The sequence below is a fragment of the Zophobas morio genome, unplaced genomic scaffold (assembly GCF_036711695.1).
Source record: "Zophobas morio isolate AGI-343-1 ecotype UQ-CSIRO unplaced genomic scaffold, CSIRO_AGI_Zmor_V1 ptg000004l, whole genome shotgun sequence".
Classification (NCBI taxonomy): Eukaryota; Metazoa; Arthropoda; class Insecta; order Coleoptera; family Tenebrionidae; genus Zophobas; species Zophobas morio.
This window is the reverse complement of record NW_026972109.1, coordinates 1,438,162-1,454,012: the sequence shown is the minus strand read 5'-3', so window position 1 is coordinate 1,454,012 and position 15,851 is coordinate 1,438,162. Positions and strand designations below refer to the sequence as shown.

At 34.1% G+C, this 15,851-nt stretch overlaps 1 protein-coding gene and 1 non-coding gene across 2 annotated transcripts; both read right to left on the bottom strand.

The window, feature by feature from the left end:
• Positions 1-5,690: 5,690 nt before the first annotated feature.
• Positions 5,691-7,986, bottom strand: LOC135136848 (putative uncharacterized protein DDB_G0271606). The gene is made up of 3 exons (XM_064066286.1): positions 7,155-7,986; positions 5,927-7,098; positions 5,691-5,874 (listed from the first exon to the last, which is right to left on the bottom strand). Exons 1-3 carry the CDS (start codon positions 7,943-7,945, stop codon positions 5,786-5,788), a joined length of 2,052 nt encoding a protein of 683 aa, XP_063922356.1. The 5' UTR covers positions 7,946-7,986; the 3' UTR covers positions 5,691-5,785.
• Positions 7,987-14,869: 6,883 nt separating this feature from the next.
• Positions 14,870-15,032, bottom strand: LOC135144950 (U1 spliceosomal RNA). The gene has a single exon (XR_010283272.1). It is a non-coding gene; the product is annotated as a U1 spliceosomal RNA (small nuclear RNA).
• Between the last annotated feature and the right edge of the window lie 819 nt (positions 15,033-15,851).

The following is a 15,851-nucleotide window of genomic DNA, read 5'->3' as shown; positions in this document are numbered from 1 at the left end:
CTGAAAAACATGTTTTTAATTTCTTGTAAAGAAGTAAGTATTTTGCAGTTAAGCTCCGCCCTCTTGGTTCACGGCGAATAAAAAGATCATCACAATGGAGACAGGGCGGGTGGGCGGGATTACATTTTGCCTTTTTGTTGTATTAGGTGTAGACTTCGTTTCATAACATGAAACTTAAAACATGATTAAAATGGAAAATTTGTATAAGAAAATATCGATTTTGCAATTAGGTGCCGCCCCATAAATGCAAAATCCATATTTCCTTGCAAAAATGTACCATTAACCATGTTTTAAATTTCTTGTTGTGAAAAGATGGCTATTTATTAAGTAAAAAGGGAAAATATAAACCCCGCCCACCCGCCCTATCTCAATTCTGATGAATTTTTTTATTTGTCGTAAGCCGAGGGGCAGAGATTATTTGTAAAACCCTTATTTTTCTACGAGAAATTACCATGTGAAATATCTTCTTAAGTAATCGTGTTATAAGTGTGAAAAATGAGCCCAAAATTTTCAAAATTAGAGTAGTTCTAAATTATATTATTTGCTGATATCAAATTCAACTTCTGTGTCACAACCAATAAAATGAGTCATCAAAACGGAGTAGGGGTGGGTGGGACTAGTTTTAACTTTTAATCTTAGATTCTACCTCTTGTTTATTCAAAATTCAACTCCTATTTTACAGAAAATAAAAGTTGAAGTCAGTAAAATAAAGGAAGGAAGTGGGTGGAGCTAAGTTTATCTTTTCGCTACAGAGAGTTTAAGCAAGCAATAGCCCCGCCCACCCGCCCACTCTTAATTCTAGTGATCACTCTTAATATTATTAATTAATTACAACGTTATTATCCTACTGGAGTCTTAGACAAATGGTTTGAATTTTTGCCGAAAAAGTATTGAAGAATTGTAAAAAAATTTTGTGGAAAATATTAAGTGGGTGCTAGATCAGCATATCAGATGCGAGAATTATATTCAAAAAATAATATTACTTATGCTCCTCCCACTAGCAGAAGCTCCGCCTTATTTAATCATTTCATTGGTTCGGAGAAAAGGAGTAGCCTGTATACTATAAAATTTTATAAAAAAAAATGTATTTCCAGATTGTATTATTTGCTGATATAAAATTCAACTTCTGTGTCACAACCAATCAAATGAGTCATCAAAACGAAGTAGGGGTCGGTGGGTGGGGCTACTTTTGTCTTTGTTTCAAATTTTCGTTTCTACCGCTTACCAGTTCAGAATTCAATTCCTATTTTACAATTAATAAAATATTAAGATAGTGAAATGAAGAAAGGGAGTGGGCGGAGCTAAATTTACCTTTTTCTCTACAGGGTCTTGATTCTAGTGACCAGTTTTAATATTGTTAATTAACGACAACTTTATTATCTGATTGAAATTAACATTTCCGTTTCAGGGCCAATAAAATGAGTCATCAAAACTGAGTAGGGGTAGGTGGGTGGGGCTAGTTTTTACTTTGTTTTAAAACTCAATTTAACTCCTATTGTACACTAAATCAAATATTAAATTAGTGAAATTAAGGAAGGAATTGGGCGGAGCTAAGTGCACTTTTTGTCTACAGAGTCTTTAAGCAAGCAATTAAAGAGTTCAATCGACTGAAAATTGGTGTCAAATAATAGATAAGCTTCCGGTAATTACTAATCCGAAACGCCGTCACGATGTCTATTCAAATAAACGTGAAAAATGAGCTAAAATTTTCAAAATTTTTCCGAAAAAATGGTCAACATGAGTTCAATCGACTGAGAATTAGTTTCAAAAATTGAAGCCAAAGTTTAAACCCCACTCATACCTGCCCTGATCTAAATAGTAATGAAATTTTCATTCGTTTGCCTTTTATTCTTAATGTACGTAGTATTCTTTGAACAACACTGGAAAACATGTTTTTAATTTCTTGTAAAGAAGTAAGTATTTTGCAGTTAAGCTCCGCCCTCTTGGTTCACAGCCAATAAAAAAATCATCACAATGGAGACAGGGCGGGTGGGCGGGCTTACATTTTGCCTTTTTGTTGTATTATGTGCAGACTTCGTTTCATAACATGAAACTTAAAACATGTTTAAAATGGAAAATGTGTATAAGGAAATATCGATTTTGCAATTAGGCGCCGCCCCATAAATGGAAAATCCATATTTCCTTGCCAAAATGTACCATTAACCATGTTTTAAGTTTCTTGTTGTGAAAAGATGGCTATTTATTAAGTAAAAAGGGAAAATATAAGCCCCGCCCACCCGCCCTATCTCAATTCTGATGAATTTTTTTATTTGTCGTAAGCCGAGGGGCAGAGATTATTTGTAAAATCCTTACTTTTCTACAAGAAATTACCATGTGAAATATCTTCTTAAGTAATGTTTATTCAAAATTCAACTCCTATTTTACAGAAAATAAAAGTTGAAGTCAGTAAAATAAAGGAAGGAAGTGGGTGGAGCTAAGTTTATCTTTTCACTACAGAGATTTTAAGCAAGCAATAGCCCCGCCCACCCGCCCACTCTTGATTCTAGTGATCACTCTTAATATTATTAATTAATTACAACGTTATTATCCTACTGGAGTTTTAGCCAAATGGGTTGAATCTTTGCCGAAAAATTGTTGAAGAGTTGTAAAAAAAATTGTTGAAAATATTAAGTGGGTGCTAGATCAGCATATCATACGTGAGAATTATATTTATAAAGCAATATTACCAATGCTCCTCCCCGTAGCAGAAGCTCCTCCTTATTAAATCATTCCATTGGTGTGAAGAAAAGGGATAGCGTTTACACTTGTACCTCATATGATACGGCAGTCGTTTTTCGTATAACAATTAAAATTTTATTAAAAAAAATGTAGTTCCAGATTGTATTATTTGCTGATATAAAATTCAACTTCTGTGTCACAACCAATCAAATGAGTCATCAAAACGAAGTAGGGGTGGGTGGGTGGGGCTACTTTTGTCTTTGTTTTAAATCTCAATTTAACTCCTATTATACACTAAATCAAATATTAAATTAGTGAAATTAAGGAAGGAATTGGGCGGGGCTAAGTGCACTTTTTGTCTACAGAGTCTTTAGGCAAGCAATTAAAGAGTTCAATCGACTGAAATTTGGTGTCAAATTATAGATAAGCTTCTGGTAATTACGAATCCGAAGTTTAGGAAAAACTTAACATTAGTAATTTACCATCGAAACGTTGTAAAAGAAGTAAAGTGAATAATAAACAACAGAAATTAGGGTAACATTTTTAACATTATATTTAATTAAATGCAAATGACCTGACTTAACAAGACCTGACTTGACATGACCTGAATTGACGGTTGTATGTTTGTTTCTTTTTTTGTTTCTTTCTACACATTTTGTCATTTATTAATAATTTTGATATTAATTTATGACAGCTGAGCTGGTGTTCACGGATTTTGCCAGCCCACAGAATACAAAAAAGCGCAATTTCCGTTTTCATTCTACCAACTTTCGTGAATTTGTGTCAAAAAATCAAATTATCAACAAATTTTGTTAATTATTGTCTCCTCTTTGTGTTGTAGCAGAAAATTAAAACAAAACTAATTTGTTTCCAAACCTTGTAAACTGAAAAATAAACAGGAAACACTTGTTCGCTCATCCTGAAATACGTCACAAAGTGCCTTTTTATGTAGCACGTGATACAAACATAGTTAAAATTCAGGACGGCAGACGTGCGGTCATGTGTTTACGAAGAAAGAAAATCCTACGTGAAAACTGTCCCTATTATTTCGTGTGGAAGTCACATGTTGAGTAAAGTACACCTGCTAAACGTCGTTGTTTCATTTTATTTATAATAATTGACGCACTTTTCACTCATTTTTTAACATTGACGAAAAGAACGAACGCTTTGCCTTAATTATTATTTATTACATTTAAATAATGATAATTGAAATTTACAACGCCGTATTCAACGCACATTTTAATAAATTTCAAACACTTGATAAGATCTAACCACAAACATTCGTTTTCAAAGTCATGACTCCTGACGCAGTACTTCCTCTTCAGTCCGATTTTGGAATTTAGAACGGCTCCGTGCACGCACCAGTATGGTCCATCCTCTGCCCTTCAGGACACCCCTTGGGCACATCGAAAGCGTTCTTGGTATTGATGGTAAAATTCTTCGGCACTTCCGTCCTATTCCTCTTCTCATCAGCCCTCTTCCCTTGCAGCGTTCCATTTACACCTTGATTGAACACCAATTTCTCGTCGTCACTCTTCGCCCTTTCTCCCTGCGCAGAATTCACCACTTTCTCGTCAACATTTTTGGCTTTTTCCGGCTCCTCCTTGTCCTTCTGCGCCAAAATATGCTGCTTAATCTCGTCCTGCGGGAACGGCACCTTGGACGAATTTTTAAAAATCACGCAACAGGTGCCCGAGATCCCGTCTTTGGTATCGAAAGGGATCACCTTGCAGGTTAACGTTTCACTGCGCACGGTAATGAAGAGGTTTGTTAATGACACGAACGATAGTAATGAGACTTTCATTTTGAGGACTTGACAGCAAGAACTTCGGCGCTAAACTGGTTTCAACGTTACAGACTCAAGGTATTTAAACTGTGTTTGGTTTGCAAACAGTGAATACCGCGTTAATTTGCTGGAAATTGTATTTACCTCCGGTCTGAAATGAAAATAACGCGGGACAATGATGCAGAGATGAGTGCTTGGGATGATTTATGGTATTATGTAACAGAGGTGGACAGGCGGATATTTCGATGGGCGAGTGGATGACGGAGTTTGGGCTATTAAAAAACGATTAATTTTAGTGCCGGTTCCGTTGTTTCTTTGTTACCTAACGGGGGTTTGTGATAAGGTCTAGTTATTTGTTAATCTTAACACAACATAGAGGGACTCTAGTTATCGGTGTCTGACGCTCATTCGTCTAGAAAACAAACCGGAAGTATTTAACTAAATGTGAGATTAATTTTACACGACTTCGATAGGAATTGTTGTGAAAATTCTAAAAAAATGAAATAAAGGTTTCGCTTACTAACGAACAATAATAAATATTATTTATTATTTCAGGTCATTATCTTTATTAAATGTATTAACGCATTAAGTAAAATTCCTTCTTTTAACTTTTTTGTGTATAAATGCATTAGGTCATCTAGTTGTGATAATGATCAAGCTTTTAACATTAATTTAGTTACCGTATTAGACGTTGTGTGAACTCTATTGTTTGGAACAGGGGATTCCATTGGCAATCCTATTTATTCAACGAATGATGTCGTACTTTAAGACCTTGATGGCTAAATACATTTCTCTTGCCTCCTTATATAACAATAGGATATTGTCTTCTCGGGATATTGTCTCCACATCATTGGAAATTTTTTTACTCATTAAGTTGCTCAAACAAAGCAATATTGATATGCTTTTCTCTTTAAGTGATGAAGTATGTAGTTAACTATAGTGTGTACCGAAGGTCAAAACTTTGAAATGACCACTATTTATGATTTAAAAAAATAGAACTAAATAACGATCAATAGTTTTCAAATTTATTTATAACTACTAAGAAGCGAGATTTTTTTTAATGGATGAGTCAATATTTGCACCTGCAAATACTTTAAAAGCAAATTTATTTAAATAGTATGTAAATGGAGAATTAGTGACTTGCACTGCCGCTTTCATGTTACGCTGACCAAATTTTCAAAGTTCAACTCTTATTTGTGACATAATTGCAATACAAAAAAACAGGTTATACTATTCACTCGTTTATTCCCAAAACCAATGCCTTTTTTTTACATTATAAAAACCATTTCACATTACAGATCAAACATAAATTCCTACAGGTCAATATACAACTTGTACTTGTGGAACAGTGTTGAGGTAACCCCCTTGAACGTAAGCAGGCTGAACAGTGCGGTAACCTTGTCCATAACCTATCAACAAAAACATTGTAACAACAATTTTAAAATAAAACACTGAACCCACCTCTGTATGTTGGCTGGTAACCTCCAAGTCTGCTTTGTGGAACTCCAATCAGCTGCTGCAGAGTCAAAGGAACACTTCTGTACTGCCCGACCGGCTGCTGTACATAACCTAAACCCACAACTCCTCCAATTCCTTGCTGTTGACCTTGGGCCAACTGCTGAACAAGTTGGGCAATTGGCTGCTGCTGCTGAATCTGGTTCAACTGCTGTTGCTGAATCTGATTCAACAACTGCTGCTGTCCAACTGGCTGCACAGTGGTCAAGCCTACAACTCCTCCAATACCTTGCTGTTGTTGTTGGCCTTGGATCAACTGCTGGGCAAGTTGGGCAATTGGTTGCTGTGGTTGCACGGTGGTTAAACCCACAACTCCTCCAATTCCTTGTTGTTGCTGGATCTGGTTCAACTGTTCAATGAGTTGAGCGATTTGCTGTTGTTGTTGTCCGTACAACTGTACAAGGGGCTGGCGGAAGCCTACCAGTTGTCCGTATCCTTGCTGTTGCTGCTGGATTTGATTCACCTGAGCGATGAGCTGAGCGATTTGTTGCTGTTGTTGGTACAACTGGGACAAAGGTTGACCCAATCCGGTGAGCTGGCCGACGCCTTGTTGCTGTTGAATCTGAATCAACTGTTGCACGAACTGAGCGATTTGCTGTTGTTGTTGTTGCAGCTGCTGGATTTCGTACACGGACTGAATCACCTGACGGAGTTCAGTAAGTTGACCGATTTGAGCTTGTTGGGGAAGTTGTTGCTGGAGTTCGTACAGCTGTTCAATAATCTGAATAGCTTGTTGGATTCTGGGCAAAAGTCCGACCCATTGTTGTTGTTGGACTTGTTGTTGAACTTGGTTCAAGATCTGAATGGCCTCCACTGTTTGTTGAACTCCGGTTGATTGACCGACTTGTTGTTGTTGCTGTTGTACTTGAACGAGCAGTTCGATTGCCTGTTGGACGAGGTATTGTTGGGTGATCTGTTGTTGTTGTTGCAGTTGTTGTTGTACTTGAGCTAATTGTTGAATTGTTTGCTCGACATCGTTGTATTGCTCGATTTGTGGGTAGCCACTGAGTTGTGCAATGGTTTGTTGAACACCATAGGGAACTCCGGACTGGCTTTGGCCATAAGGAGTCTGTTGATAACCCAGGATTTGTCTCAAAAGAGCGCTGTTTCCGACACCACTAACAATTAAAAAATAATTAAAAATCTTGATGGGTAAAATTGGAAAACTAATTACCTAGACACACCCTGGTAGCCCAATCTGTTCAAAAACGACTGCACTCCACCGTTCAACTGCTGGTTAGCCAACAAGCCATAGTAGCTGCCTTGGGTGTAGGGCAAAATCCACTGCAAGAAGGGGCTGACGTTGGGAGTGTAACCCAAATATTGACCATACAAGTAGGAAGCAATTGGACCTTGGTAGCCCTGGTACTGTCCTTGCGGGAAACCAGCAGAGTACGCATACCCACCATAACGAGGACCATACCCATATTGCCCTTGAACGTACTGTTGACCATACTGTCCTTGAACCAACTGCTGCCCATACTGTTGTTGTTCAAGCCCTTCCAATAAATCGTAAACCTGGGGACTGATTTCACCCTTCCTCACAGCTTTGTTGATCCTGGTCAGAAGTTTCTCGTACTGGGTTTCGTCAACGACCCCTTGGTATTCCTTCAGGATCTCGGAAAGAACGTCTCCTTGGCTCTTCCCCTTGAACGATCCTCTCTTCAGCCTGGACTCTTCGCCCAAACTGTCAAGCGACGACCATTGTGGGTTACCTCCAATTACGCCCTCTTCAAGATTGTTGTCGTTGACTTGGATCCTCTTGGTCGGGATGTTGGGGCCGGAGATGGCGATGTCGATGTTCTTCTGTCCACTGGGTCCAAGTTCTCTCGAGATGACCACGCGGCGACCGGTTGGCGAGGTGATCACGATGTTGCCATCGTCGTTGACGGAGATGTTTCTGGATCTGTACACTGTGGAAGCAGTGCAGAAGAGTACAAAGCTGGCCAGGAGGAGAAACTTCATCTTGACTTGTTGGCTGAGTCTGATGTGACTACGATGAAGTTTGTGGGGCTTTTATATTGGATTTAATCGCGTTTGTATCATGTCAAAGGTGGTTTACCCTTGTTTATTGTACACTTAATTGATTAGTGATTGTAGTAAAAATATGTTGTTTTTTAACACTTTGGAATAATTGTAGAGGAGTTCAAAATGGTATCTGGTGAAGATATCGACAATAATAAAAAATGTCTGATGGAGTTATCTATTTGTTCGTGGCACATCGGGGGCATTTTTTTAGGGCGATAGGACGGACCTATATTTTGTGATAAACATTATAATTATGAGGAGATAAATTTGTTTTTGCTAGTATTTTATTGTAATTATATAACAAACAAATAGTCAAGAAAAGTTAGGACCAATTTGAGTTGTGGAATTTGCATTTATAAATTACTTAATTCAACAAATTTAAAATAAAACTATCTGAGCTTCTTGAAACTACTATATTTTGTAAGAACTATTTAGGAATCTATTTTTTTCTTTTTTTTTTAGTAAAAACGAATTGCTGGTATGTCGGTCTATATAAATAGACGTGGTTGGTTGTAATGGTCTTCCAGGTATTGCTGAAAGTTTCTAATTTATTAAAAAAGCGTTTAAAAAACATGATGAAATGTATTGCATTTTTTAACTGGTAAACAACAGAAATAAATATTATGAAAGTGTTGGATTCTGTTGCCCAAGATGTCAATCGCATGGTGATAATTATGCAATAAAAAACCGAAAAAAAACAAATCATGACAAAATTTTCTTGTTTCTTTTTATTTGTCATGAATCATTTTACCTTGTAGAAATATTAATAGGTATTTATTATAATTATTATAAACAATATTGTATGTTCTTAATGCGACAGTGTAAATAAGTTTTGCAAACTAGTTCACAAACGAGTAAATATAAATGAAACTTCTTCTTTCGTTTTAGAAAAAGCTTCCGACTAGATTCACAAATTTGGCGAGGAAAGCTTGCAAATGACACCTGTGATAGGTGTCACGGATGACTTTGCGAAAAAATATCATTATATAATTAAAACGATACATATTTTTTTTTAAACCAGAATCTGTTATCGCCAGTCTCACTGTAGTGGTCAACAACCGTAAAATGGTATTAGTAGGAGATTAATTCTCATTATTAACACTTTGTTTGGGTTTGTCGCGATTAGTGATTACCACCATTGAATTCTGATGTAACTTCTTACATGGTTTTCACGATGCTGCCATTCGAAGTGTAAAAGCAGATAGTAACAATCAAATTAATTTAATGTTCAATTGTAGATTAAATTGTTGGAACTTTTTTTAAGTTGGGACGTATCAGTTCGTCGGTTCTAGAAAAAACTGGAATGACGAAATTAAAAAAATCAATCTTCCATTTTTTGTTTCATTTTATCGATTTCAAGTTTTGAATTTTTCAGTTTATAGATTTTGCAATTTTTCGTTTCAGTTTTATTTTCTTTACTTTTACAATTGTTCAATTTTTCAATGTTCCGTTTTCATATTTTTTTATTTTTTCAATTACACTTTTTTTCAATTTTTCGTTTCGTCAATTTTTCCAATTGCAATTTTTCAATTTATTTTTTAGGTTTTGCAGTTTTTCCATTTGTAATTTCATGAATTTTCAATTTTTAATTTTTTAATTTTTACATTTTTCAGTTTTTCATTTCTTGAGTTTTTAGAGGAAAATTATTATAATATGTTAACACTATGTTTTTTATTATAATATCTCTTGTTCTTTGTGCCAAAAGATTGTTGAAACATAATTCATATGGTAATTTCGTGTAGAGAAATGAGAATTTTGCAAATAAGCTCCGTCCTTCAGCTCACGATGAAAAAAAAATTCATCAGAATTGAGAAGGGGTGGGTGGGAGGGGCTTATATTTTGTCCATTTTTTCTTAATATATGAAGTCTTTTTTGGCAATAAGTAACTGAAAACACGTTAACTATCCTGTTGTTGAAAGAAAACTGTAAACATATATTCAAAAAAAACAATAAAGATTAAAACAAGAAAATGAAAATTAAAAAATCGGGAAGATATAAAATAAAAATAAGGAACTTGAAAATTGAGGAAACAAAAAACGAAGAATGAAAAATTATAATATCGAAAAATTGCATAATTGAAAAATTTCAACACGAAAATTTCAATAAAGGATAAACTGAAAATTTTGCAAGCATGAAATTGAAAAAGTATGCTCCGTTTATGGAAAGCGAATTAAATATTGAAGAAGTACAGTCCAAAATTATTAAATAATATACAATAATCAATATAAATACTAATTTTGTCTTTTCGATTTTTGACATTTCCAATTTTCAATTTTTCAAATTTTCAGTTTTCGAAATTTCGATTTTTCGATATCCTAGTTTTCTGTTTTTAAATTTTTCAATTTCTCGATTTTCGAATTTTCGGTTTTCCGATTTTCGCTTTTCGAATACATATTTCATATCCGAATTTTCAATATTTCCTTTTCGATTTCCAGATTTTTCATTTTTCAATTTTTCCACTCTTCAGATTTTCAATTTTTCAACTTTTTTACTTTTCGAATGTTTGATTCATCGAGTGTTCCATATTTGAATTTTGAGAACTGTTTCCTTTTAGATATTCCGATTTTTCAATTTTCCATTCTTCAGTTTTAGATTTTTCAACTTTTTTACTTTTCGATTTTTTGATTTCTCGAATTTTCGATTCTCGTTATTCGAATTTTCACTCTTTGTACTTTTCGATTTCTTGAATTTTCATTCTTCAGTTTTTCGACTTTTCAATTTTTTTATTTCTCGACTTTTTTGATTTCTCGAGTTCTCGATTCATCGAATCGGGATCTCTCATTTGCCAAAATCAGTCTTATCTTAGAAGGTACAACCCCCGCCCACCCACCCTTGTTTTATTTAGAGAATATGTCATTTGCCAAAATCAGTCTTAACAGGTACTAGCCCACCAGCCCTCTCTTTTCTTAGAGTGTATGTCATTTGCCAAAATCAGTCTTATTTTTGCAGCAACTAGCCCCGCCCACCCACCCTCTCTATTCTTAGAGGACATCTCATTTGCCAAAATCAGTCTTATCTTAGCGGGTATTAATATAGATTTCTCTAGAAAATTCTACCCTTTTAAAAACATAAGGTAAATTCTTGTAGAGAAATGAGAATTTTACAACTAAACTCACAATGAATAAAAAATTCGTCACAATTGAGATGGGGTGGGTGGGCGGGGCTAATATTTTCTCAATTTTTTCTTAATATACGATTTTTTTGCCAACAATAAACTGAAAACATGTTAACTATCCTGGTGTTGAAAGAAAACTATATATTATATATATTAAGAAAAACAACAAAGATTAAATCCCACCCAGCCCCCCGATCCCAAGTATGATGAGTGATGAAAATTGGATAATTGAAAAATCCAAAAGTTAGATAATAATAAAATAAAGAAGACGCGAAGAATGAAAAATTATAACATCGAAAAATTGCAAAATTGAAAAATATGCAACTATGAAATTGAAAAATTGAAAAAGTAGGTTCGGTTTATGGAAAGCGAATTAAATATTGAAGAATCATTTTGACTTTTCGATTTTTGACATTTCCAATTTTCAATTTTTCAAATTTTCAGTTTTCGAAATTTCGATATTCAAGTTTTCAGTTTTTAAATTTCAATTTCTCGATTTTTAATTTTTCGACTTTTCGATGTTGGGATTTTCGATTATTCGAAATCTCGATTTATACATTTTGGAATTTTCGGTTTTCCGATTTTCGCTTTTCGAATACATATTTTATTCATCGAATTTTCGATATCCGAATTTTCAATGTGTTTCCTTTTCGATTTTCCGATTTTTTATTTTTCAATTCTTCATTTCTTCAGTTTTTCGAAAAAAATTATTACATTTTGACACTGTTTTTTATTATAATATCTCTTGTTCTTGGTGCCAAAAAATTGTTGAAAGAATACTATGTACATAAAGAAAAAAGAAAAAGATTAAGCCCCAAGTGGACTTTAATTGTAACATTAAAATTTCTCTAGAAAATTCTACCCTTTTAAAAACATAATTCACATGGTAATTTCGTGTAAAGAAATGAGAATTTTGCAAATAAGCTCCGCCCTTCAGCTCACGATGAATAAAAAATTCATCAGAATTGAGAAGGGGTGGGTGGGCGGGGCTTATATTTTGTACCATTTTTTCTTAACATACAGAATCTTTTTTTAGCAGCAAGTAATAGAAAACATGTTAACTATCCTGTTGTTGAAAGAAAACTATACACATATATTAAAAAAAAACAATAAAACAAGAAAATCAAAAATTAAAAAATCGGGAAGATGAAAAATAAAAATAAGGAACTTGAACGAACAAAAAACGAAGAATGAAAAATTATAATATCGAAAAATTGGAAAATTGAAAAATTTCAACGCGAAAATTTCAATAAACGATAAACTGAAAAACTTGCAACCGTGAAATTGAATAATTGTAACATTAAAATTTCTCTAGAAAATTCTACCCTTTTAAAAATATAATTCATATACGAAGTCTTTTTTGGCAACAAGTAACTGTTAACTATCCTGTTGTTGAAAGAAACAAAGGCTAAGCCCCACCCACCCGCCCCGATCTCAATTGTGATGAGTTTTTCATTCCTAATCAGACCGAGGGGCGGAGTTTAATTGTAACATCGAAAATTCTACCCTTTTGAAAACATAATTCATATCGTAATTTCATGTAAAGAAATGACAATTTTGCAAATAAGCTCCGCCCATCAGCGCACGATGAATAAAAAATTCACCACAATTGAGACGGGGTGGGTGGGCGGGGCTCATATTTTGTCAATTTTTTCTTAGTATACGAAGTCTTTCTTGGCAACAAGAAACTGAATACAAGTTAACTATCCTGTTGTTGAAAGAAAACTATTTATATTAACAAAAAAAAAAAAACAACAAAGATTAAAACAAGAAAATGAAAATTAAAAAATCTGGAAGATGAAAAATAAAAATAAGGAACTTGAAAATTGAGGAAATAAAAACAAAGGATGAAAAATTATAATATCGAAAAATGAAAAATTGAAAAAAGTAGGGTCGGTTTATGGAAAACGAATTAAATATTGAAGTACACTCCAAAATCATTGAATAATATAAAATAAGTAATATAAGTAATAATTTTGACTTCTCGATTTTTGACATTTCCAATTTTCAATTTTTCATATTTTCAGTTTTCGAAATTTCGATTTTTCGATATTCTAGTTTTCAGTTTTTAAATTTCAATTTCTCGATTTTTCCATTTTTCGACTTTTCGATTTAAGAATTTTCGATTAGTCGAAATCTCGATTTTCTAATTTTCGGTTTTCCGATTTTCGCTTTTTGAATACATATTTTATTCATCGAATTTTCGATATCCGAATTTTCAATGTGTTACCTTTTCAATATTCCGATTTTTCAATTTTCCATTGTTCAATTCTTAGACTTTTAAATATTTCCATTCTTCAGTTTTTAGATTATTCGACTTTTTTATTTTTCGATTTTTTGATTTCTCGAATTTTCTATTTTCGTTGCTCGAATTTTCAATCTTTGTACTTTTCGATTTGTGATTTTTCGATTTCTTGAATTTTCATTCTCTAGTTTTTTGACTTTTCAATTTTTTATTTCTCGATTTTTTTGAGATCGAATCGGGATCTCTCATTTGCCAAAATGAGTGTTATCTTAGAAGGTACAACTCCCGCCCACCCACCCTCTCGTTTCTTATAGGATATCACATTTGCTAAAATCGGTCTTATTTTAGCAGGTACTAGCCCCGCCCACCCACCCTCGTTCTACTCCGAGAATATATCATTTGCCAAAATCAGTCTTAACAGGTATTAGCCCATCCGCCCTCTCTTTTCTTAGAGAGTATGTCATTTGCCAAAATCAGTTTTATCTTAGAGGGCATTTCATTTGCCAAAATGTATCTTATCTTAGCGGGTACTAATGTGAATTCTCTAGAAAATTCTACCCTTTTAAAAACATATTTCGAATGTAATTTCTTGTAAGGAAATGAGAATTTTGCAACTAAACTCACGATGAATAAAAAATTCGTCACAATTGAGATGGGGTGGGTGGGTGGGGCTAATATTTTCTCCCTTTTTTCTTAATATAGGAATTTTTTTTGCCAACAAAAAACTGAAAACATGTTAACTATCCTGTTGTTGAAAGAAAACTCTATATATTAAAAAAAGCAAACATAGATTAAAGCCCGCCCACCCTCCCCGATCTCAATTGTGATGAGTCTTTCATTCGTTGTTAGACCGAGGAGCGGAGCAAAATACTATTTTTCTAAAAAAAATATACCATTTTCAACATGTTTTAAGTTTCTAGTTGTGAAAGGAAGGCTAGAGGTACCTATGGAAAAAAAGGCAAATAAATCTGTCAAATTAAACAAAGCAAATCGTTAATCTGGTGATCGAAAAAAACAAATATTGTAAATTCGAAATACAAAAATTGCAAAATTGAAAAATTTGCAAATTGGAAAATGAAAAATTTGAAGAATGAAATAAACGCAGGAAAAATTGTAAAATCGGAGGAAACATTGAAAAAATAAATGATTTTATTTGGTTTCTGCAATTGTGTTTCTTCCTGTTGAAGTCAATAAATATTATTATTATTATTAAATTATCTTTAATGCGGGAAATCGTAGAAAACTGAAAAAGAAAATTCTTCACAGCTTCCATTTCGTGTAACAAGGCGTGAGCCGAGTTGCGTAATCCCACGAGCACGATAAAACGATTAAAACGTCTTAGTTGCCAGAAAAACAAAATTTTATCTACTTCGCCCATTTCTCGAAAACAAATAAACACAAAAAATAAGTGCCTTACTTATCAGCCAACTCAAATACGCCTAAGTGACATCTACTTCATAATCGCAGATAAAACAAAGCAAATTTTGTTTGATTATATCAGACCGGGATAGCGCGTACGCAGTCCCGACTACCAAAAATTGTGCGCCCGAGTTATCCGCATTAGGGATAATCGCGGGGGTCAGCCCCGCCGCAGTGCAATGGAAGGGCCTCACCCTGGGGGAACCGCCTTTGTGATCACGGTAACCCCTACGCCAGGTAAGTATGCTCGTCGAGGGTTGCTGGAGGGTAGTCGTAGACGGGGGGTAGCCAGACAGGAGTGGTTTGTAACACATGGGGACATCTCTCGACCTAAAGAACAACTTCACATAGAAAACACCCTGTACATCATTTGTGTGTTTTTTAATTTGGAGTGTGACGATAACGAGTGTTGCTATGCGCTTTGGTTAAAAACATGCTTGATTGTGTCAAATTTAATTCACGTACTTTATCTTTGTTTTTATTGTGGTTATTATTAACGTCTGTGTCTGTGTGTAAAAAGTTTCAAGAGAAAAAAAAGTAACAAGTTGTCCCTTGTAGGGGTGGGGAGTATTTGACGGAACAGGTATTTCGGAACGGTTACCGACGTGGAACAGGAACAAGTTGTTACCGAAGATTCAAAATAACAGTTATTCGGGATAAATCTGTTCCTTTAAAATATAAGTCCGCAAAACTGGTTTTATAAGTGAAACTAGCGATTTGCGATGTTGGAACCGAAACAAGAACAGATTAATACAGAATAATAATAATAACGTTTATACGGGTTGGAAATTAAATCAGCTGCGAAAGTGAAACGTAACGATGGGTGCCGAAATATCGCGAACGGGAACAAATGAATATCGTTTTTGACGATTTTGTGAAATTATTAAATTTGAACAGTTAATTAATATTTTTATTATAAAGTGGTAGTATAATATAAAAATTTTTAAATGAACACAAACTGCAAATTATAAATAAAAAGTTTATACACATTTGAATAAAATAAACATATTATATAATAATACATATAAGCAGAAAGGTAAAAATAGAGGATTATATGGAATAAA